Source organism: Anopheles nili, chromosome 3 (genome assembly GCF_943737925.1).
Source record: "Anopheles nili chromosome 3, idAnoNiliSN_F5_01, whole genome shotgun sequence".
Classification (NCBI taxonomy): domain Eukaryota; kingdom Metazoa; phylum Arthropoda; class Insecta; order Diptera; family Culicidae; genus Anopheles; species Anopheles nili.
The window spans coordinates 18,351,083-18,372,831 of NC_071292.1; the positions used below are offsets into that span (position 1 = coordinate 18,351,083).

At 45.0% G+C, this 21,749-nt stretch overlaps 6 protein-coding genes across 6 annotated transcripts; 3 read left to right on the forward strand and 3 right to left on the reverse strand.

The window, feature by feature from the left end:
• Positions 1 to 5,610: 5,610 nt before the first annotated feature.
• On the forward strand, positions 5,611 to 6,193 carry LOC128723824 (zinc finger protein 600). The gene is made up of 2 exons (XM_053817589.1): positions 5,611 to 5,677; positions 5,784 to 6,193. The coding sequence occupies exons 1-2, from the start codon at positions 5,611 to 5,613 to the stop codon at positions 6,191 to 6,193; spliced, it is 477 nt and encodes a 158-aa protein (XP_053673564.1).
• A 45-nt stretch (positions 6,194 to 6,238) lies between these two features.
• Positions 6,239 to 9,852, reverse strand: LOC128723385 (MTOR-associated protein MEAK7). The gene is made up of 7 exons (XM_053817118.1): positions 9,724 to 9,852; positions 9,321 to 9,548; positions 8,973 to 9,160; positions 8,363 to 8,667; positions 8,061 to 8,287; positions 7,805 to 7,987; positions 6,239 to 7,708 (listed from the first exon to the last, which is right to left on the reverse strand). Exons 1-7 carry the CDS (start codon positions 9,850 to 9,852, stop codon positions 7,589 to 7,591), a joined length of 1,380 nt encoding a protein of 459 aa, XP_053673093.1. The 3' UTR covers positions 6,239 to 7,588.
• Positions 9,853 to 12,705: 2,853 nt separating this feature from the next.
• Positions 12,706 to 14,441, forward strand: LOC128726312 (bifunctional peptidase and (3S)-lysyl hydroxylase Jmjd7). The gene is made up of 6 exons (XM_053820114.1): positions 12,706 to 12,760; positions 12,827 to 12,980; positions 13,494 to 13,646; positions 13,712 to 13,881; positions 13,942 to 14,106; positions 14,179 to 14,441. Exons 1-6 carry the CDS (start codon positions 12,706 to 12,708, stop codon positions 14,439 to 14,441), a joined length of 960 nt encoding a protein of 319 aa, XP_053676089.1.
• Positions 14,442 to 15,138: 697 nt separating this feature from the next.
• On the reverse strand, positions 15,139 to 16,170 carry LOC128723825 (uncharacterized). The gene is made up of 2 exons (XM_053817590.1): positions 15,516 to 16,170; positions 15,139 to 15,425 (listed from the first exon to the last, which is right to left on the reverse strand). Exons 1-2 carry the CDS (start codon positions 16,168 to 16,170, stop codon positions 15,139 to 15,141), a joined length of 942 nt encoding a protein of 313 aa, XP_053673565.1.
• Positions 16,171 to 17,722: 1,552 nt separating this feature from the next.
• Positions 17,723 to 18,641, forward strand: LOC128723567 (cytochrome c oxidase subunit 6C-1). Its single transcript, XM_053817322.1, has 3 exons — positions 17,723 to 17,816; positions 17,993 to 18,159; positions 18,243 to 18,641. Exons 2-3 carry the CDS (start codon positions 17,993 to 17,995, stop codon positions 18,310 to 18,312), a joined length of 237 nt encoding a protein of 78 aa, XP_053673297.1. The 5' UTR covers positions 17,723 to 17,816; the 3' UTR covers positions 18,313 to 18,641.
• Positions 18,576 to 20,724, reverse strand: LOC128723826 (fidgetin-like protein 1). The gene is made up of 4 exons (XM_053817591.1): positions 20,582 to 20,724; positions 20,149 to 20,477; positions 19,865 to 20,058; positions 18,576 to 19,797 (listed from the first exon to the last, which is right to left on the reverse strand). The coding sequence occupies exons 1-4, from the start codon at positions 20,722 to 20,724 to the stop codon at positions 18,667 to 18,669; spliced, it is 1,797 nt and encodes a 598-aa protein (XP_053673566.1). The 3' UTR covers positions 18,576 to 18,666.
• Positions 20,725 to 21,749: the final 1,025 nt, after the last annotated feature.

The window sequence follows — 21,749 nt, forward strand, 5'->3', positions numbered from 1 at the left end:
GCCCGTTAGCCGCGTCACAAGCCGCGAGTAATAAAACGCCATCGCGCCGTACCGGTGTGGAAACCGGCGGTACACTAACACCACCAAATGGCCACTAAAAGCAGGGTTGGCTGGGGGATGTTGACTGGGTAGTCAACGAGCATACCATATGGTACTGCGATACCGGCGGAACCATTACCAACACCATGCTGCGGGCCCGTTTCAAAACATACCACGCACGCACGCCACCCCACCCAAATCCCACCCTCATCCCTTGGGAGGGGATGCGAAGAGGAAGAAAGAGAAGAAGAAGAAAAAACCACCGAAAGCCAATGGCTGCTATGGCAAAGTTTCGGTACCGATTCAATTATAGCACGTTGAATGAACCACCGTCGATGCATTATACTAAGCCTCCCCCTTCTTACACGGGGGGGGGGAGGGAGCGGGGGAGGGAGTTGAATAATAATAATAGTAATAATAATAGCAACAAACAAACTAAGCACCCCACCCACCAGAAGGGTTACTACCACGATCGAGTGGGAGTGTTTAGTGCGATAAGTACGCACTCGACCACCGTAGAAAGGGTGCGAGTGGGGGGTGGGGTGGGGGGCGGTGAGGGTGGATGGATAAGAAACTTGTTTACTTTTCGAAAGGCGCTCACCACCCTCGACCGTTCGACACAGCTGTTCTCGCACCAATCGTCACCAACCGCGAGTGACTGCGCGAGTGGTTGAAACGAACGAAAAAAAAACCAATTGCCCCGTTTACGGTCGGCGCTCGTGAGGTGAATACTAAATAATTACCAACGCGCTGGGATGGCTTGCGGATGGGTGGGGGTGTGAAACGACTTCCCTTGCACTTAACCCGTTAGTTCGTTAGTTCGCTTAAAAGGACAAACCGGATGGCGTGACAGCGAAACACACGTGCAGGTATGCCACGTTCGAAAAAGGAAACCACCGGCAGTTGCGTGCAACACGTAGCTCGCGCAGGATGGATCGCAGAATTCGAGACACTAAACGGGAAAACCGCTGTGTACACTACCGCCCGTTAAAGGTAGCGCCCGGTGACAAAAGCAAGGCACACGCGTACCCGCCGCTCGGTGCGACACTAAAACACTAACCAACCGATAGCTGTGCCCCACCATCGTCGACGACGACGACGACGACGACGACGGCATCGGTTGCAGTGGTTGTGTTCGCGAAACGGTTGTGTTCGCGAACGCGGCGTGGCCAAAAATATACGCCCGCGGCGACAAACACGATGGGGCGGTGCGATGCCTGCGCTTGTGTGCATGTGCCGCATATGCCGCACGCGATGGATGCACTATCAGCGACATTAGATACCGTGCGTCACGGCACTAGAGGCGACTCAACGAAGGCATCGATGACGACACCAGACCGCCGCCGTCGTCGTCGTCGTCATCCGCGGGTCGATAATTATCCGCGCTGCGATTGCGATGCCGCGTTGGCGGTGTTGACAGGCGCGCGTCTTTGCCGTCAACGTGCGCCAGCTTTCGGTCTCTTTCGCTCTCTCTCTCTCTCTCATTCCGTTTGCGATCGTCGATCGTAGCGCGATCATGGCAGCGATGCTGTATGCAAATCGCGCGACAGCGACGTTTCCAAATGCTTGCCAATTACAATTGATCTCAATCGGGGCAGTTCACGCCCGGTGACGGTCTATGCGAACGTCATGAGAGCGTCGTCACATTTAGCAGTGCAGCTGTAATGCTTCACGCTCGCTTCGGGAAAGGGCGAGGGGTGAGTAATTAAGCGGATGGAGGAAGGCGTTGGTGGGCGAGTGATAAGACGGATAACGAGTCTCCAGCTCAGCTCAACGGTGACTAAATGGATGCACTTTTTTGCCTTTGATTGTGGAGATTATTAGTTTTATGCAACTCGAACCGGAAAAGGGGATGGCATCAATTTATCCTGGAATTTGATTTATCTCGATTGGACAGATCAGTGACAGGTAGAGGATTTAATATAAACGCCCTTAAATACACTCCCGAAGAAACAGGGTAGAATAATTTACTTCTAAAACCATCAAATAGACTAAATCGTCCTTGATCGATGCGAATCTGAGATGAAACCGAAGGTTCAGTTTGTATTTGCCGATCATCCAAAATAAACACCCGCACGAAGGAGATGAGAAGGGAGGGGGTGGGAATTGACGAGTAGGGGGTGTCGTGAAAATGGTGGATCAGATTTTTCTTTTTTTTTTTGCTTTTTTATCCAAACCACATCCTATTCTTACACTCTCGTGCACGACACATTCCCCGACGGCTAATAATAGCGCGTACGAATAGTTGTTCTTGCGGGTGACTCGGGCCACTGGAATCGAGTCTCCCGAGAAATCGTATTTTTTGTTCCCTTTGCCTGTTGCTGAATTTTCGAATGATTGTCGTATGGTTTTGATTGCGTTTCGCTGCTGCTTTTGTACTTATTAGCCTTTTATTATTTTTTTGAAACATTAAAAAGAATAAATACTTTATTGGATTTATAGGAAACGTTAGAAATAAAAGGGGATTATGATACTAGTCATTTAAAGTACATACGAGTTCCTTGTTATTGCTTCACAAGTTGACTGTAAATATCAATTCCGTACATCACAGTATCGCAATAATCGGTGGAAACAAATGTGCGAAATCAATCCAACCATGCGCCCGGATGATGGAAACATGTAAGAATGTTGGCACACCCCATCCTTCCACGTCTAAATGCTTCTCCCGGTTCCATCAACCGGGCAACATCGCAATAAAACCAGCAACTGTGCTCCTTTCGCTCGAAGGCCGTTCCAAATATATATTACTCCCAAAGATTGCGACCAAAGCAAACCTCGCGTTGGGAGCGCGCCAGGTCAATTATTAAAAATATTTCTCGCCCCTTCCCGAAGAGACCGAACGAGATGTAACGAAAATAAGCAAAAAAAACCATCCCTCACATTCCGCGGACGCGTTAAATGGTGCTCGGCCATCGTCCTCGTGCGATTCCACCCTAACGACGGTGACGTGCAAATAAATTCATCATGCTTTCGGCAACGGATCAGATTGTGCTTAGCAAAAGGATGCGTGCGACACACGGTGCCACGGTGCCCGCACCGTCCCTGATCTACACCAACACACGCACATCACGACCGGGAGCAACCAGAAAAAAAATCCCTGCTCCAGGACCCAGAGATTCCGGTTTCTGCAAAAGAGGTCCTGACGAAGGCACGATAGGCAACCGTGCGCAAGCATCCTTCCAGCAGCACGCGTAAACACACACGCACACATCCGCGACACCCGTCAGCGTCACAGGTTTTTCCTTTGCTCCGCCAGGATGCCAAGGAAGCGTGCCCGAGAGGGAGCACACGCAACTCGCACGAGAGCTGCCTCCTGAGATCGGGCCCCCTTTGGTGGGTGAGATTCTTCTGATAACTGTACCCGGGATGCGTGCAGTCTCTCTCTCTCTCTCTCCTTTTTCCATCTCTCTTTCCCTTTCTTGCTTTTCTCACTCGCTCATCACGGTGGCCGAGGTCAGAGCAAGATCACAGACGGCGACCCCGTGCGAAAGATTCGCGCTTTGCGCCACGGGCATCGATTTGCAGGTTTTTTTTTTCGCCGAACCCAGGACCTCAGGTGGGTTTTTCTTTTGTTTTTCCCCCATGTCACGGAGCCTATGAAATGTGCGACTGAACAAAAAAATCAACCGCAAAGCCTACTTCGTTCGATGCACCACACAATGTAACGTCTGGGATAACAAATCAGCACTAATTTTCGCACACGCACTACACATCGCTTTCATCGCTCTCGTCCCTGGCGGATTGGGGACCCGTTCGAGCTGCACAAAACGTCCTTCCGGTGGATCCTTGCTCGGGATGTAACAAGCGATATACCAGCATGCACGGCACCACAACCGAACTGGACGATTGTCAGCGACAGCTTCCTTCGGTGGCGCGCGCGAGCATCACCTCATCTGGTGTGCTCTTTGGTGAGCACGAAGAAGCTAAACTCGGTGCAGGTGAGCATGGTAGGAAGCATAAAAAAGCACACTTTCAACCCTCTGGTGGACGGACGGGACGGACGGGCGACGACGACGACGTCGCGAAAATCGGAGACACACACGCACACCCATTCATGAGCGCACACACCACCCGAGAAAGAGAGAGAGAGAGAGAGAGAGAGAGAGAGAGAGAGAGAGAGAGCGCGCGGTCACCACACGTGGGGATGCGAGTTCAAAATGGAGGAGAAGCATTTTCAACCCCTCCACGAGCGAGTGAGCAGCGTCTGTCAGTGGTGAGGTGCGAGTGAGAAGGAAGATGCGTGCGTGCGTGCGTGCGTTTTTTTTTTGCTACAACCCCTCAACATCCTGCTCCCACTGTTAGCTTGTGTAGGGGGTGGAGACGGACACGATGAAAGGTGCCTAGCTGTTTTCCCATTGTCACCCGAACCACCCCGAGGAAATGGAAAATGTTTTCCATCCCCTTATCCGTGTTGCTGGCACCGTCACTCGACGCACGTACATGGCTCACTCGCGGCACGTTGCAGCACCACATCAATCGAAGGAACCGTCTGCAACATCCGCCACAGGCGCCTTTATCTTCAGGCCACACAGACGCAAACACACACACACGGTCGTCGGGAGCCAGTTCCTTTTCACGCACTAGCTGGCCTTTGATTCTTGCGGATGCGAATGTTGAAAAAACGGCAAAACGAAACCCTCACCGGATGTCCTTTTGGTACTGTGTGAGCGTTTTTTTTTTTGCGAGAGGAGGTACTGACCACAACCCGGGGAAAACACCTGCGACCTTCTGCGGGATGGCGCAGGGCCAGCAATCGCAACACCTTTTGCCAACCTTATCCAAGCGAGATTTTCCAATGTGTCCCACTTCGCAGCTGGATCGAGAGTCTGGCCGCTGTTTGCACACGGAGAGGCACTCCACCAAAGGGCGCGTTTGGATTTTTTTTTCTCTCTCCAACCGTGTACCAACACACCGCACCGACAGAAACCTGCCGTTGTTGCACCTGCGCAGACCGCGGGCCGCGTACCGAAACCGCGAGAGTTTGGTACCGTTTGGGTGGAAAACCGCTGCGGAGAGGATGATCAACACGAGCACTACGGGATTGTTTGGTGGAAATGTGGACCGTGACAATGAGCGAAATTATTACAAGCCTATTCGGTTGGTTTGTAGAATTTTCGATTATTTCGGTTGCCTTTTTAAAATGTTTGTAAAAGTTGAAAATTTAAATTACGATAGGGAATTCCATTAGGCTCTTCTTTATATCAATCCGTTATAAGTTTTGTCTAATTCTCTCATGATAGCACACGAAATGTCATTGCACCATAATTATCCTTTTATAGCACAAACAAGGGCTTAGACAAAAAAGGGATTTTCGCTCTCTGAATGGAATGTGACTGCCAAAGTACGTATGGAATCTAGTGATCCTTACGTTTGCGAGGCTTGTGAGGTTATAAGGAATGGATTACTACGTGACGGTGATACGAAAAACATTCACAACAATGAGTAGTAAAGCCTGTGGCTTCTGCGAATGTGCTATAAAAATATCGTTACTCCATTAAAGTCGGCCGCGCAGAGAAGAATGTAATTTCATTCATCAATAACGTAGAGATCAAGACGCCAGACTGTTCCGCTATGCCTAGCAATCACCTTTCACAAAGATATAACATTTATTTGCATCAAGCAAATCAAAACTTGGATGGTTAGTATAAACCCAAAACCCAGTTCCAGTTCCCAAAATCCAGTTAACCCAACAACTGGAGCATTTGTTGAATTAAACACACTTCGTTTATTACGCTGTTTTGCAGACACCTTCTGTCGCCTCTTCTGGAGTCCTTTCGCAAACGTCGAAGAGTCCCGGAAGACAACGAGGATAGGACGAAATAAGGTCACCCGTTTGGTAGAACATAAGAATCACAGAAAAAACCAATGCTCTCAGTGTGGTGTAACGTTCCGTTGGCCAGCGGAACTGAAATACCACCACGCGTATCTGCACGAGAAACAACTGCTCAACGTGTGTCCTGAGCCGAGCTGCCGGCGCAACTTTCAGTTCCCATATCAACTCGTGAGTCATCAGCGTAGCTGGGGTCACCATGATTGGCACGTGGCCTGCCCGATCTGTGACAAACGGTTCGGTAGCCAGCGGTTTCTCGCCCGTCATACGGCCTTATCGTGTAAGCTGCACCAGGAGGAGCACAATAAAAAAGCGACACAATAAAATCTAAACACACCAGCTTCCGTTATTCTTGATCCACATGCGTTATATTTCCATATTCGTTCAAATCCGTGCATCTATTCAACAGCCACAACGATATTGCTACAAAAAACACATCAAGATACTGACAACGTGAGTAGGAATTACACAGCTTGGAAAGGAGTGGTTTCCCATTGTGGGATACTTTTTTTACACGCACGCATTGAAAACGGTTTACATTGCGATCGATACACAAAACGAAAGTACTCGATTAGATTCCCAACCCGGGCCATTTTCCTGATATGAAACCACTATGTATATGGCACTCGATGCAAACAAAAAAATTAACGAAGAACAAATCAAAATTTTAGCTAAACAAGATAACAATAAAAACAACATAAATAAATATACAGCATCTGCAGCCTAATTCGAACTAATGCAAACGATGCTGCGCAAAGCTTAATCGCTGCCCTTTTCTGAATTCTTGCACTCACTTTCATATCGTATAGCTAGGAAGATAAGACTGTCATAACATCGAAAGATTCTGACCACCTACACTAAATATTCTGTACAAACATGTGCTTCCTGCGGCGCATATCCTAGATATGCCTGCCGGTACTTGCTCCTGCTCGTGCTACGCTTATATGTGGTGTTACAGAGAGATAAAATAAACCTAGCAATATTATCGTGCATTGCTGTGCTAGTAGCAATGATGATTGCTTCAAGCATGCCCTTCTGCTTCTGTTCTCGTTCAACGCTTCAAATGTCTAAGGTTTTGCCACACTATCGCGCTTACCGAAGAGTTCCTCGTGTATCTTTGATACATCTACATAATACACACTATACTACTTGCTGTGTGATAATTGTTTTCGTTTTAGTTTTTTTCATGATTGATTTTGCTTTGTTTCTGAAACAAACGCCCAAAACGGTGATCTGCTTTTGCATGGCATTGCGATTGCATCCCATTAAAAGACAAACAATCGGAACACTGCAGCTCCACGCCAGATGAAAGAGTCTCGTGATACAGTGCTGGTATTAAGGATGTGTTACTTGGTGCATGTTGGTGTTACTTGTCTGTTAGTATCGGTTCGAACAGTAAAAATCCCTCGTGCGTACTTGGACAAGCATCGCAAAATAAAAGTGATTAAGGTAAACCCGCTTGAGAAAACTATTCAGACTTTGGTTCTTAAAACGCTAATCCCTCCGACAGTGGTGGTGCCCAACGCAGCCACTCGTTAAAAAGGGGGCGCAGACACACACAAACACAGCGATGGTGTGTGGCCACCCCGTATTCGACCGTACCGTTTCCCACAATTACAGAAAGTTGAAATTGAATGTATCCTGCACATCCACCAAGTTGATTTCCATTGAGCGACCCAGCACGAAACACTTCTGCTTTCTGGCGTGCTTCCGCAAGCCTTAGTCCTTCGGTTCCTCCCGGTACCCGTCCGAGTACTGCTCGCGGCCGCTCATCTTCAGGATGGCTTTGCTGTCCGCGTTGCTGTCCAGCACCGAGCGGACACCCGACTTTTCGTCCTCCTGGTTGATGAGGATGAGGATGAAACAGAATCGATAGGGCGCATAAATAAATAGGCAGGACACGTTTCGCAAAACTATTCTCGACCGGCTGCTTACCTCCTCGTCTTCCTTCAGCGGTTTATCGCCAACACCCCAGACCTCCACGTTTCGGATGTTGAACTTTTTAGTCGCGCTCAGCTGAAAGTAGCCTTTGTACGTGGTGCACGACTCCGAACACTCGCCAATGCCGTACTCGCTGTCCAGCCACATCCCCCAGTAGTTGTGCTGGCCGCCCATACCCTGTGGGGAGAAACGCAACAAAACCCGACGCTAGCATTGCATTTAATTCTCCCGCTTCCCGTACCACCATTACCATTCCATTTGGCATCGTTTGCTGATGAAGATTTAAATACTGGTAGTGGTCGTTATAGCCGGTGCTGGAAAAGCATCGCATTTTTGGCCGCAATGTGAAGAGAAACGAGTTCTCGTTGCCGACATAGTTCGGGCTGAGGGCCCACGAATCCGTCGCGTACCCACCGAAGATGTATCCGTTCGCATCCTCAACGATCACCACCGTCGATCCTTGGTCCATGATGCGGCCTAATGAAATGAGGTTTGAAATACAATGAACGTGTGCTTTTTGGCGCAAGAAAGTACAACCCAATAGACGCTCACCTAGCAGGGTCGAGAAGCTTTCGCCGTGTATCTGGGAGGAGAACAAAAAGCGCCACTTGTTCTGCTGCACCCCGGGCAGGTTGGAGTTGATGAACAGCATCTGGGACAGATCAGTGAACGCCGGATAGTCCGGCACGTACTGCAACCCCTCGCAGTATGGCAACATCGATTGGGGCGCTTCCTGCGGTATGATGCTTTTGCGCGCGTTCCCATCCGCTTCCGAGGTATTCTTCACGTTCCGGTAGTGGTACAGGTGGGAAAACACGTGCTCCAGCATCTTCAGGAAGGTGGGGTTTTTGTGTAACCTGCATGTGAGTGGGGGGAAGTCATGATGCAAGAGCCATGATTAGTCACATAAGGTGTACAATGAAGGAAGATATACTAGTACTTGCTGAAGGTTATTTGCAGCATTTATGATTATATATTTAGAACGAATTAGCGACCCATACAATCATCATTTAAAGAGCCAACCTTTCTACCTATGGCCATCATAGTACGGTTGCATGATAGTATCATCAAAAATGAATTTATTTCCCGATCAATCCAATCGAAACCAGCAAGAAAACTCGCAACACACGGCCCACACGGGTTTGGATTATATTTCACTTACCATCGTTCGGCATCGCCACGGGTAACCTTCTGCGTGCCCTGCTGCACCACATCGTACGCCAGGCTCTCCGCCAGCTTCTGGATGCAATCCTTGACGATGCGGAAGCCACGCGATTCCCAAGATTTGTACTGCGGTCCGCCCTCCAGCCGGATCGCTCGCATATAGCTACTAACGACCGCTTCCACGTACTGCCCCGGTATGGCAAGCATGAAATCATAAAACGACAGCACAGCATGAACAGACCGCAAGCAATTTGCATACCCTGCGATAACGATAATAAAATCGATTCACCTGCCCGTGCCCAAGGACCAGGCTCACCCCGTGCGTAATGGTGGTCCAGCAACTTACCTCTTTGATCAGCGGATAAGCAATTTCGGTCGACTCGGACTCGGGCTGCTGGCCGAGGCTGCACAGCAGCACATTGATCCGCTCGTCGATGGTACCGCGCACGCAGTAGACGTACAGCTCAGCGAAGCGTAGAAACTCGACCACCGGTGACCGCGATCCGAGCGGTCCGAACAGGAAGTTGGTGATGTATTGCGCGAGCCGTGGGTCCATCTGAGAGCCCCAGAATTTCTGCACGAACAGGAGCAGGAGCAGAGTCCGGTCGGTTTGGTCGGCGCCGCAGCACGAAATGGGGTCGCCCAGTATCCCGTAGAGAAGGGGGCAGGGGCCGAGCGTGAAAGGGAAGACGATAAATAAATAGCAAATCGTAAACGGGAAAAGGGCCGGGTCGCTTGCGGATACGTACCATGAGATCATCTTCCTTGATGCGTTCCGAGTTTTTGCTGACTAGCTTGAAGGAGCTCGCCACGACGGGCACTTCGCTCTTGGCCAGAAGCGAGCATTTTTCTGCCAACTTTGTGCTCGAGTTGCCCATGGTCGTGGATGCGAGTGGCGGTGGTGCGGATGGTTTGCGATTTTCCGGTTAATAATTAAGCACGGTCACCACCCCGGCACGCCTCGACGGTTCCGGGGAATGTTTAAAGCGAAGCGGAATGGGAACGGAAGCGCTGGCATGAAGACAGAAGAAGAATAAGAAAAAAGGATCAGGACAAAAAAATACACACGAACGTGAGTAAGGAGTAATTGGGAGGCGCGCATTCTTAGGCGAAAAGTTTGCATTTAAGGAAGGTGTTGAACACCCTGGCAAACATCGTACCGATGTATGAGCCTTAATGCAGCAAAAGATACACGTGGCAGTGGTTTATTTTTTATTTACTGCCAAAATCGTTGGACTTTCATCTGCTTCCCAACTGAAAACGCGGTTTCTCGCCAAGGACCTTATCTTCAACTCGTTCGCGACTTCATTCATCGCACGGAATCGCAATGAGTCAGCTATCATATCACGGCCATTCGAGGGCACTCTCGACTCCCCCCCGGGCCACTTTGTATTATCTGCAGCTTTCGATTTACCTGCTTTTTATTTTTTGTTGGCACCCTTTTTGGAGCCATTGTCACACTCGAACGGATTTTCGGGGACAGGATGCGTGTGGGTGACGGCCGAATGTGGCTATCATAAAATGTTTATTGAACGCCGTTCGATGCCGGAAGAGCACACGTTCGTTATCAACTTGTTGGCTGGAAGAGAGGCTTTACCTGCCCGCCCGAAAAGAAAACGAAAAACTAAGCACATGATGAACAATATACGCAAGCAAACGGCGAATTTGGTGCGTTATCAGAGCACCGTAATTCGCGCCAGATCATTGCGTGAGGAGGAGGAGTGTTTGGGTGAAATCAAATGCAGATACAGTAGCAATAGTAATAAAACTAGCTTTATTAAAGTGGCAAAGTTTAGGGGAAATCGTACATTGGATACTATTTTGGATGTTATCCTTATTGTCCTTTTTTTCATGATTTTTTTTGATTAATAAAACTATTTAAAAAATGTGTTTGTTATGTTTTTATGGTTTCTATTAATTTATAGTGCTGTGTAACGTATTTGTGAGGAGATATGTGCCTGATATCAGATCACATAGTATACATATTTACACATGTAGAGGCCATTCTGTACTTATAATGATCTTCTTGCGGAGCATATCGATCAAGACTCTATACACTTGTGAGGATCTATAGACGAATTTTACAATAGCTACAATCAAGCATATCTTTTCCAACCTTCTCCCAATAATCCAGTAGCAATTCCTCAGACCCAGAAGCACATGCGAATATCCTTGCAAAAAGAATCAGTTTTTACCTCGTACGCGTTTGTAGCAGCAACCGTTGAACCGTGGATCAAAACTGCGGTCTCCAATGAAGAAATCAATCTGCGTCAATTAAAAACCGACCACGAGCACTCAAAAGGAACGGTTCCACTAGTTGCGAACGGAGATCACATGAGCATAACCCGCGACATTATTAATACACACGTTTCGCTATAGTTGGCTGGCTCAACAGAAGGCCGCTTGTTTACACGGGGCCCCAGCAGCAGCGTCGTTGACAAATAGTAGAAGGGAGCCTGCTCGGACCTAATCAAGGGGTTTGTCACATGCACTACTACCACCTCGAATGCACCGTAGCAGCTGCACTACGGAGTACCGTCACAAGCACAGGATGCATTTGCCCAAATGCGGCTTTCGTCTCGGGCACTCGTTATCATGCGGATGACACCATATTTACCTTCCACTTAGGTATTAATTACCAGCACCGGTGGCATACGCGTACGCAAGCAATTGCACAAATATTGTAAACAAACGCACATTCCCTGGCATCGATGTGCTGTGTTTTACAGTCGTGCAGAGCTTGTATTTCACGATTCGTTTTCTTAACACTAATATTTACCCTTCGCACTGACTAGATAATTTCCACGTCGAGAGACAGAGAGAGACCGCGGAATGCATTGGGCTGCCGACGAACGCTTACACTCCGGAGGCTGCGAGTTGGAAAACGCGCTCTATCGCGCACCGAACGATACTAATTGTGAGCCCGCGTAGCGACGGAAAATCCGAGCCATTTTGGGCTGGAATTTACTTTTCCGAAATACACAGCAAAAAAACACGGTGCAAACTCCGCAACGATGCAACCCTTTCCAACCCAAACGTCAAGAATGAACTATGGCTTTTGCGAGGGTCATTAGTATTTATCAAAAAGAGTATTCACAAAAATTGCACGTGTTTCTTATCTGCTTTGCACACCTTTCTTAAATTTCGTATACTTTTTGGTGGTATGAATTGTTTCAACATGTAATTTTACGTCGGATGTTCCTTATTTCACCTAAATTAGCCACGTGTTTGAACGTATGAATGCATAAATGATAAAATCGTGTTAAAAACATAAAATTTCACTATAATTTACAATATTATACTAATTTCTCCAAACAAACAAATCAGCATACTCACTCGCAATAATATTTACGTTTTATGTCCAATGTTATGTACACTGCCAATTTGATAGCGCAAATTTTGACGTTCCATATACAGGGCTACGTCATCGTTTAGAAAATCACCTATAGATCATATAAAAACGTGAGGAAATCGACATTTTTAATTGAACAGTAATTTTTCACATCATAATATAGTAAATTATTCGTATAATGTAAAATATTCTGTCGATTTTAATGTTCTTGATAATGGGGTAGTGTATACATTGCTTAATGAAGTCGGACCACTTTGACAACCATTTCTCCTTCCTTTGGAACATAAACAAAACAAAAGCAAGTGCGGTTAGTACAACGGCAGCTTACTAGCCGAACGGATTACTCAATTAGTGCGTGTTGAATTTACTGGTTAAAATCATGAATAACTCCGTTATTAGAGAAGCTTTCCAGGTGCTAACAAACGAAGCCAAAGGTTCGTAAACATAATCATTGTTAACCACAAAATCGTAACATTGTGTTGTTTTGTTTCGTTGATTAGATTTGTTCCTGCCCCCAAGCATACCGGAAACGTTTGGAATACCATCATCCATTGAGTTCGTGCGTGATTACGTAGCGAAAAACCTTCCCTTGATAATGCGGGAAGCCATCACCGACTGGCCCGCGCTGGACAAATGGAATTCCAAGTACTTTCGGTTAGTAAACATATATACTTACCTTCATCATTTCTGTTGGATGGATTAAAAACGTTTTTCTTTTTGCGCCAAAGAATATGCAATGTGTTGTGACTATTTCATTCCCCGTCATATCCCCTTGGCATGATATCAGCCGCCGTTTGCATTTTTGAACCGCAGCCAATAACAGTCATAGCGCGAGGAAAGTTTAATTGGACGATCATCTCACCTTTCATTGACTGGCTACTAGCTTCACAGCTGTGGAGCAAGAAATGTTGAAGGCCTTCGTGTACACCTTCATCAGGGATGATAAAATTATGATGGGATCGATTTGCACCTGCTTGGTGTGAAAGAAAAAAATCAAAGAGCACGTTTTGTTGTTTGAATTAGTCACAGCTAACATTTACTTCGCGCTAGAAGTTTTGATGGCGATCTAACCCAACGCTGCAGCTATTGTAGCTTAGTTTTGTTGTCTGAGAATGGCTTAAAATAACGCAAAATCGAACAATCTCTTACCCCATATAAGTCCTACAGAGAAACGCTTCCTGGAAAAGAGGTGACAGTGGCGATCACACCCAACGGATACGCGGATGGTTTGGCAATGCACGAGGAGGAAGAATATTTCGTTCTCCCGCTGGAGCAAACTATGCGAATGGACGATTTTTTGACTTCCCTCGATCGAAAGGAGTAAGTAATGCGATATTTTAAACGACGCTTAAGCAACAATTAATTACTTTTTTTTACTTATTCAGTCCAGGCGTTGTTCCTTACATTCAGAGGCAAAATTCCAACCTCACCGAAGATTTCCAGGAGCTGTGGGCGGACGTAATCGAAACAAGTCTCGATTTCGCTTCCGAAGCATTCAACAAAAAGCCAGACGCGATCAATTTCTGGATGGGCGATGAACGTGCAATCACATCCAGTGAGTAATCCTTTTGCTCATTCATTCATGCTACTTTTGTAACATAATCGCCCATATCAGTGCACAAAGATCCGTATGAGAATATCTATTGCGTGGTGTCAGGCTACAAGGACTTTATATTGATTCCTGCGATTGATTTGCACAATGTGCCCCGGAAGCAGTACCCGATGGGCATTTACATGCAGGAAGACGATGACAAAATCGTCATCGAGCCCATTCTCGATGGTGAGCTTTGCCACATGATACAAAATCCGTTGTACAAATTGTGAACCATATTCACTTCGCTTCGTTTTTTAGACATCGGTAAACCCCGCCTCATTGAATGGGTCAGCGTGGATCCGCTGCAACCAGATTTCACGCGGTTTCCCTCCTACGCGGACGCAACAACGTATGAAATTCGGCTTAACGCCGGCGATTTACTGTTTCTACCGAGCCTTTGGTATCATCACGTACGGCAAAGCCACAAGTGCATCGCGGTTAACTTTTGGTACGACATGGAATATGATGCCCGTTACTGTTTCTACAAAATGATGGAGAAACTATGCAATTATGGCCAATAAAAATGTATACAAAAGGAATTAATTTTTTTATTACCTTAATTTATTCTATTTTTGTTGAAATGTTTGCTATTACATCTGTTTAAATTCTTTCATTTCAGGAATACACATAGTTCAATAGCGTTCCATTTACAAAATGCACTTAATCATGTACTAAAATTATTATTTTTGTCGTTCTGATAACAAATTCGTTGAATTGTCTCCTTTCGATTTTCAACGCTTAATCTAAAGATGCTTTTATTTTCTTTAAAAATCGTCTTCACAATACAATAGTTTAGAATCATGGAAACATAACTTTATTTCGATACATAACGCATTTTTGTACGGTTTCTATAATCCAAATTTTCGTTCAAGGGTTGTGTCCTTAAATAGTGAAATAATGGCACTTAGTAGTCTTGTGAGTGGATTAGTGCAATTTAATGAGACAAGAGTTTTTCTCACAACGAAAGTGTTTTATTGATCGTTCCATAAACAAATACACGATACATATTTCTATAAAATTCGGGTCCTTGCTATATTATACAAGTTACAATATAGATATAAAAACAAATAAATATAATGCCCTACACTGGATACGGGTGAATAAGCGAAACTCCGTTCATCTAAGCAGCTAATGTAAAAAATAACACATGCATACATCAGGATTCTAAACCCTTCGTTAGTGCAGTCCGGGACGAGCAAGTTTGACGGAAAAGGATGCTTAATCTAGTCCACACGCATCTCGCATTTTCCGCAACATCTGCGCATCTACTCCTTGACTGATGGCCCTCTCTTCCAGCTCGTAGATCATGTTCGTCAACCATCGCTCCTGCATGTACAGCTCCTGGTTTTCCTGTCGATCGTATTCGAGGCTGGCATTCATCATATGTATCATCAGTTTCTTTTTGTGTCGGGATCGACGCGAAGCATCGTTGCTCTTCACCCGATCCATATGGTCGATCTCGTTCGCGAACTCCTTCCGCATGCGCGATTTCCTGGGGTTAAAGCCTGCATAGTGCAAATGGGAGAAAAAGAACACTGGTAAAACAGGCGAACCCACACGCCCACGCACTACACTGGCCTCCCCCAGCTACTTACTCATTTCAACTGGAAACTTTTCCATCTTGGCGTCGGTAAATTGTTTTTTATTGTGTGTCGACATGCTCGCGATCTTGTTCAGCTCATCGCGCACGCAGTCAGGTAAAATGGCCGCAATTTGCAATCCTTTTTCCCACAGCTGTAGCGCCAGAAAAGGCTGCAATACGTCATCGTGGATGGAGGATACACCGGAATCTGCTGGAGAGTGCGCTAATTTCTCCGACGTGTTCGCTCGGTCATCGGAGGAACTAATCTGCTGGCCACTAATCGGGGACGAGGCTCGACTGCTGTCCCACTGCGCTAGCTCCGGAGACGATGAGCCCAACCGTCTTTGGATCATCCTGTCTGCTGGAATGCGTTGTATCGGAATGGTTGCTACTTCGATGTACGGCATTTTTGCCGGTTTCGGCGCAACACCAGCAGTACTATCTCTAACGAGGATTTGATCTTTACTCGCTCGGACGGACACCTCGTTTCCCAAGTCCAACTTTGCGCGCTTTACCGTGGACCGTACACCATCCGCTTGTACTTTATCGGAAACGGGCCTCTTTCGTAGTTTACCATTATTATTATTTTCAATCTGCTCAATGTGCTGGAAGGCACGCGAACCCGCGCTTAGCAGGAGGAGCGCATTTGCGGCGTCAAAATCCGTCATCGTCTGAAAGGATGAAAGAAAGGATGTAAAATAATCCGATATACGATTTAAATTCCGCACCCCCTATCATATCTTTTCATGCAACTATTCTGTCAGCGGAAAATGAAACCCAACCGGAAGAGCAAATAGTCGATCTTCTCTACTTCCACCCAAGGATAGGAAAAACGGACTTGTGCTTTTGTAGCCGTTTTTCTTTACAATCGCTGGTCTGGTTCGTACAGATAACTCTCGCTCGCATTCGTACTACAAACTGCATTAGTAAAAGTGCAGTATCGAACACGAGCAAGAGTCATCCAGGAACATGGCAGATGGCACACAATCATGGATTCCTACATGGATGCGTCTAGAACGATGTCTCACTAAGCAATCCTGGCTTACCTTGGGAGCAATGTGTCGTCGTCGGAAGTTTTCTCGACAGATGCAACACTTTTCTTAACACACAGTAATTAAAAGAGCATTCAATTAAGTATTCTGCAAATCACACAACACGACCCTCACAGCTAGAAGGATGATCAGTTTCTGCCGTTGGCGAAAATGTGTTACAATGCAATTTATACTGTGCCTCGATGTAGAAAGGAATAAGAAAACTACTACCTTGGTCCTGAAAATAACCAAGACGAGATAGCAAATGGCGACATTAATGTGGGTACAATCACCGCGGGTAAAACTCAACACATAGTATGGACGAATTTCAAAATACCCTGTGGGTGTGATGCCCCACAAAAATGCATTCCCTGTACACAATGCTTCTTTACTGGCATCATGTTCAACGGCTTTTTTCAATTTCTTACCTAAATTATATTTGTACGGCATTCTATAGAGCGCTTAGCCCTTGGCAAAAACGCACTAAGAAGTTATTCTTGTTACCTCTGCACACCGACATACATCGCGAGAGAGTGTCTAATGCACTTTCGCGGGTAGCAGAGCAAAATTTTAACGGTTTTAACGGTTTTAACGGTTTGCGATGCACATGCAGTTTTGTTACCCTCAGCTCTAGAATCACTCCGATTTAGTAACATTAATGTTGGCATGGTATTTGAGTCCCCCAAAAATCGTAAAATTTTGTTTTCGTTACCCTTATACTACGATGTTAGAATGTATTACGATTTTAAATTTTGAAATCATAGCGGTTTCTTGCGTAACATCGAAACGATTTTCCATTTATTGTTTTTTTTTTATTGTATTGCGACGGACAAGCCGTATGAACATTTATTGTTTTTATTACTATTAATTTATATGTATTATATATCTATATGTATATATGATCATCCATTGATTGTTTTTATTCCTATTAATTACAGATTAGCATTCTTTTGTAAGATTAAAATGATTTGTTTTAAATATTGTGTGAAATGACAACAAACAACCACAATATTGTAATAAGCATGGCTGGTGCATGCCATTGATGTAGTATCAATTTAAAGAAATATGAATTTTTAAATTATATAAACGATATTAAAAAGAAAATAATAATACGGTAGGCAACTCAGAGCTATAAACCATAGCTCTCTTTTCCTAGATTATTTGACAATTCATACGCCATATGTGTAGAAGAAGAAGAGACTGCCATAGATCGACGAAGTTTCTTAGTTCAGGACTTGTGACTTTGAGTGAATTCTGTACTGAAAACTAAACACACGACCAAGGTATGGTGGATTATTTATCTGTATTTTATTTTTCGAATGTTTAAACGTACCTAAAACTAGTTGAAATCGTAGCGCAACGTAGTCTTGATAGCAGGACTATTCATCGATGCATAGTAAAGGTTTGGCATGTACATAAAATTACGTAATGTAAACTCCTTGCTTTTTTCTCGTTTAAGATGTCTGAAGTTGCCTCCAGAATTTCGAAGCCGGTGTTGCGCGGTCTCCACAATGCCACCATCAAGCGCAACTTGATCGTGTCCGGTGTCCTGTGCACCATTGCCGTAGTGGCGATGAAGGTGCTTCACAATGACCCCAAAGTGCAGGACTACGCCGAGTTCTACAAGTGAGTGAAAATTGTGGTCCATTCGCCATCCATCGATTAGGCTCGTGAATGTTGGTAAATTTCATTTGTTATATTCTTTCTAGGACCTACGACGCAAATAAGGCATTCCAGCGCATGAAGGATGCTGGACTGCTGCAGTCGGTCAAGGATTAGGTATTGCTCCTAGGCAAGCGCTATTTAGTAACGGAACAAGGCAGAGAGAAATGTATGATGATCCATAGATTGTGGAGCGCTTAGTTGTGCATCATCATTTTTGGGAATCATACGGTTAAAATAAATTCAGGTTTAACCTAATGTCGATAGCTTTGAACTTTTCTTGTTATCTAGTCAGAGTGTAGGACACTGGAAGTTGCCTAAGCCAATCTGCGTTTATATTGTAACCGTGATATTAATATCAATTTCAATCCATTTTAAGGACAAGGATTTATTCAGCTCTTTTGACGCTCTATATAAATTTGCGATTCTTAAACTATGTCCGTTTCTAACCCCTCCACAAATGAATAGTATCTATGTAGCTCCCGTACCGTATGTGCGATTCCAAATAGAATACTGTTCCAGGTCATTTGGGGACACGCTTGCCTTCACTTTGTTCAGTGCCAGCTGGAAATCATCGTTACATATCGGCCGCACGTGCTCCTTAGCAATATTACCCAATTGATCGAAAGGAATGGATCGAATAGGTCCCATTGATGCTTCATGGCAAAGTACTTTCATGTCCGCTCCGGAGAATCCCTCCGTTGCATCACCAATGCGTGCAATTTCTTCCTTCTCCAGGCTGTTACGTTCCTGCTCTAGCAAACGTGTAAGAATTTGAATTCGTGCAGCCCGCTCCGGTAGCGGAATGTACAATCTTTTGACCAAACGGCGACGCGCCGCTTCGTCCAATTCTTGGGGACGATTCGTCGCGCCAACGATGAGAATTCGTTCGTCTTCCGCCGTAGCAGCTCCGTCCAGTTGCACCAAGAACTCAGTCTTCAGTCGGCGTGAGCTCTCGTGTTCTGTATCGGACCGTTGGCAGAGCAGCGAGTCGATTTCATCAATAAACACGACGGCCGGCTGATGAACTGCTGCAACCGCGAATAAGGCTCGCACCATCTTTTCGCCATCACCGATCCATTTGGAAGTTAGCGACGATGCGCTGATGCTGAAAAAGGTCGACTTTGACTGCGATGCGATACACTTGCCGATCAGCGTTTTGCCCGTACCGGGAGGCCCGAACAGCAAAATACCTCGAGGAGGTTTGCGTAGCCCAGAAAAAATATCTGGCCGCAGAATTGGCCATACTACGGCTTCCTGAATGGTCGTCTTTGCGTACTCCAGCCCGGCAATGTCGTCCCAAGTAAGAGGCTGGAATCGGTCCATAATTTCGCTTCGAATTAATTCAATCATCTTCGGATCGATATTCTTCAGCCGCTCGTCTAGTTCTTCCTCCTGGTTATCCTCGTTGTCATTGTTCTCGTAATCCCTTCCTCTGCTTTGCGCATATCTGGTATCGGTATGTCGTTGAACAGGCCTATCGTCGCTGTCGGACCGCACAGGGCATACAAACTTGCTGCCCAACGTTCGACGCCCGCCAAGGGTTTTGCGATTGTAGGCAAATAGTGGCGCCTTACCAGATGGATTGGAAGTGCCGTATTTCTGTTAAGTCAACAGATAACCATTCGTGGAATAAGTAATATAGTATACACACGATGTAGTAACTCACCTTTAAGTTTTGTATTTGAAGTTCATCTTTTGCAGTCCGAAAGCCTGCTGGTTCTCGAGACACAGCTTTACTCGGATAATCTTGCGTGGCTGCAGGCATTAGGGCCGATGGTTTCATAGCGGGTTTTGTTATAGGAATCTTGGGGGTAAATGAAGAATTGCTACCATTCGCGAAAACACGCCTAGAAATATCTGCTATCGCAGCATAATCACTCTGTATATCATGTGATGTATCGGGCTTGCGAGTTTGTACCGCGTGTGGGGGAATAATTTCCTTATAAATACTGGAACATTGGCTAGGACCTTGGAGTTGGACCGATTGCTGCACGTCAAATCGCTTAGGTTTGGTGATAATCTTGCTGAGCGTTTCGAGAGAAATTTCGTTTGCAGAGCAATTCTCGAATTGCCCCTGGCATGCATTTTTTGCTATGTCTAAGTAACATGAAGCATTATCTAATGCTGATTCGGTTAGAACAAAATCATCTTCAGCTATTTCAGGTAAAATATCCAACACATCATCGATGTAGTTGTTAACTCTTTCAGGATTGATCATCAAAGCTTGATATTTGCGTAATCCGTTATCTAGTATGTGGGCTGTTAGTCTTTCATCGCCCCTGGAAATAGAAAATCGAGATTAAATGATTGACCAAATTAAATAAAAGCACACATAGGATAGTGCATTGCTGCATGAGCATTACGATTTTATCAAGAATCTTACATGTGCAACGATTCCGCGTATAGCTGGTAATTTAAGTTTCGTAATTCGTTTGCGGCATCATTGGGATCTTTATGCTTTTGTATATTTTCCTGCTCTCGTAAACATTTGTAAATATCCTCTGTCGTTGGTGTTGAATCACCCATTTCGCTGTTTCCTTTTATATTAATCACTATTTCATCTGTAGTTTAAATACGTGTAAATCAACCAATTACAAAATTTACATTAGATTAAGAAGAAAACATAAAAATGTGATTTAAAGCACATGGAATAGAAGTACACATAAATTCAGAATTTGTGAATTAAAATTATTACCGATATCTGAACTGTTCTGAGAATTGCGCGCCTTGATTAAATTGCTTCGCATATGATTTGACTTATATGGAAACGTCACTCAATAATCATCAAGGTTTGTCAAATAAATGCTCGTTAATTTGCTTTATAATTACCATCATTACAATTACTAAACCATTCAGTGCGTCAATGAAAAAAATTATAATTAATGTACGTAGCATAAAAGATTCAAATCATTCAAACTTATCATGCTTCTTTGGGAAAACTTACTTATTGTCATCAAAAGTATTTCATTTTTTTTTAAACTGATTATTAAATGAATGAGATGTCTACTATACAACCATGATTGATGTTGGAGATCGCAGTGATCGATCTAATTAAATTTCAATTTGTAATCATCCATAAAATAAAGTAGGCGCTGCCTTCCAAATCTTTCTACCTATCAACGTCAAAATGACAACAAGCGGTTACGTGAGTAAAATGCTTGTTATACTTTGGATCTTATGTGAGATCAAAAGATTAAAATTAAAATTTAACTTATGTAGCACATTGAAATCTTAGTTTTCATATTTTACGTCTGCGCCTAGTATATAGGAATGAAGAAACATGCAATTATGATATTTTTTGCAGAACATGAAATTTGAAAATAGCTGTTCAGCACTTCGCTCATTTTCGCCGGACTTCGCCCGTATCCTATTTTCGCTCTCATGCGTTCTCTTTTCTGCACTGCTCTCCCTGGTTATCTCTTTCTCACTCGCGCGAGTAAAATAGAAGAGAAAGAAAATGGGAAAAAATGCAAATGGCGGTCGTTGTTATTGTTCGATTGTAACAAACGTACTGAATTTTCGCTAAATGCTAACTTTCCGCGAACAGTTGA

Coding starts and splice junctions, on each gene's coding strand:
- LOC128723826 (XM_053817591.1), bottom strand. CDS start 20,724: ATGGGTGATTCAACACCAACGACAGAGGATATTTACAAATGTTTACGA. Junction 20,059..20,148: donor AGGTCCTAGCCAATGTTCCA/GTATTTATAAGG, acceptor ATGCTGCGATAG/CAGATATTTCTAGGCGTGTT. Junction 19,798..19,864: donor TTCAAATACAAAACTTAAAG/GTGAGTTACTAC, acceptor TTGACTTAACAG/AAATACGGCACTTCCAATCC.
- LOC128726312 (XM_053820114.1), top strand. CDS start 12,706: ATGAATAACTCCGTTATTAGAGAAGCTTTCCAGGTGCTAACAAACGAA. Junction 12,981..13,493: donor TGGAATTCCAAGTACTTTCG/GTTAGTAAACAT, acceptor TAAGTCCTACAG/AGAAACGCTTCCTGGAAAAG. Junction 14,107..14,178: donor CATCGAGCCCATTCTCGATG/GTGAGCTTTGCC, acceptor TTCGTTTTTTAG/ACATCGGTAAACCCCGCCTC.
- LOC128723567 (XM_053817322.1), top strand. CDS start 17,993: ATGTCTGAAGTTGCCTCCAGAATTTCGAAGCCGGTGTTGCGCGGTCTC. Junction 18,160..18,242: donor GACTACGCCGAGTTCTACAA/GTGAGTGAAAAT, acceptor TATTCTTTCTAG/GACCTACGACGCAAATAAGG.
- LOC128723385 (XM_053817118.1), bottom strand. CDS start 9,852: ATGGGCAACTCGAGCACAAAGTTGGCAGAAAAATGCTCGCTTCTGGCC. Junction 8,668..8,972: donor CGTGGCGATGCCGAACGATG/GTAAGTGAAATA, acceptor ACTCACATGCAG/GTTACACAAAAACCCCACCT. Junction 8,288..8,362: donor AAGCTTCTCGACCCTGCTAG/GTGAGCGTCTAT, acceptor TCATTTCATTAG/GCCGCATCATGGACCAAGGA.
- LOC128723825 (XM_053817590.1), bottom strand. CDS start 16,170: ATGACGGATTTTGACGCCGCAAATGCGCTCCTCCTGCTAAGCGCGGGT. Junction 15,426..15,515: donor AAAGTTTCCAGTTGAAATGA/GTAAGTAGCTGG, acceptor TGCACTATGCAG/GCTTTAACCCCAGGAAATCG.
- LOC128723824 (XM_053817589.1), top strand. CDS start 5,611: ATGCCTAGCAATCACCTTTCACAAAGATATAACATTTATTTGCATCAA. Junction 5,678..5,783: donor AGCAAATCAAAACTTGGATG/GTTAGTATAAAC, acceptor GCTGTTTTGCAG/ACACCTTCTGTCGCCTCTTC.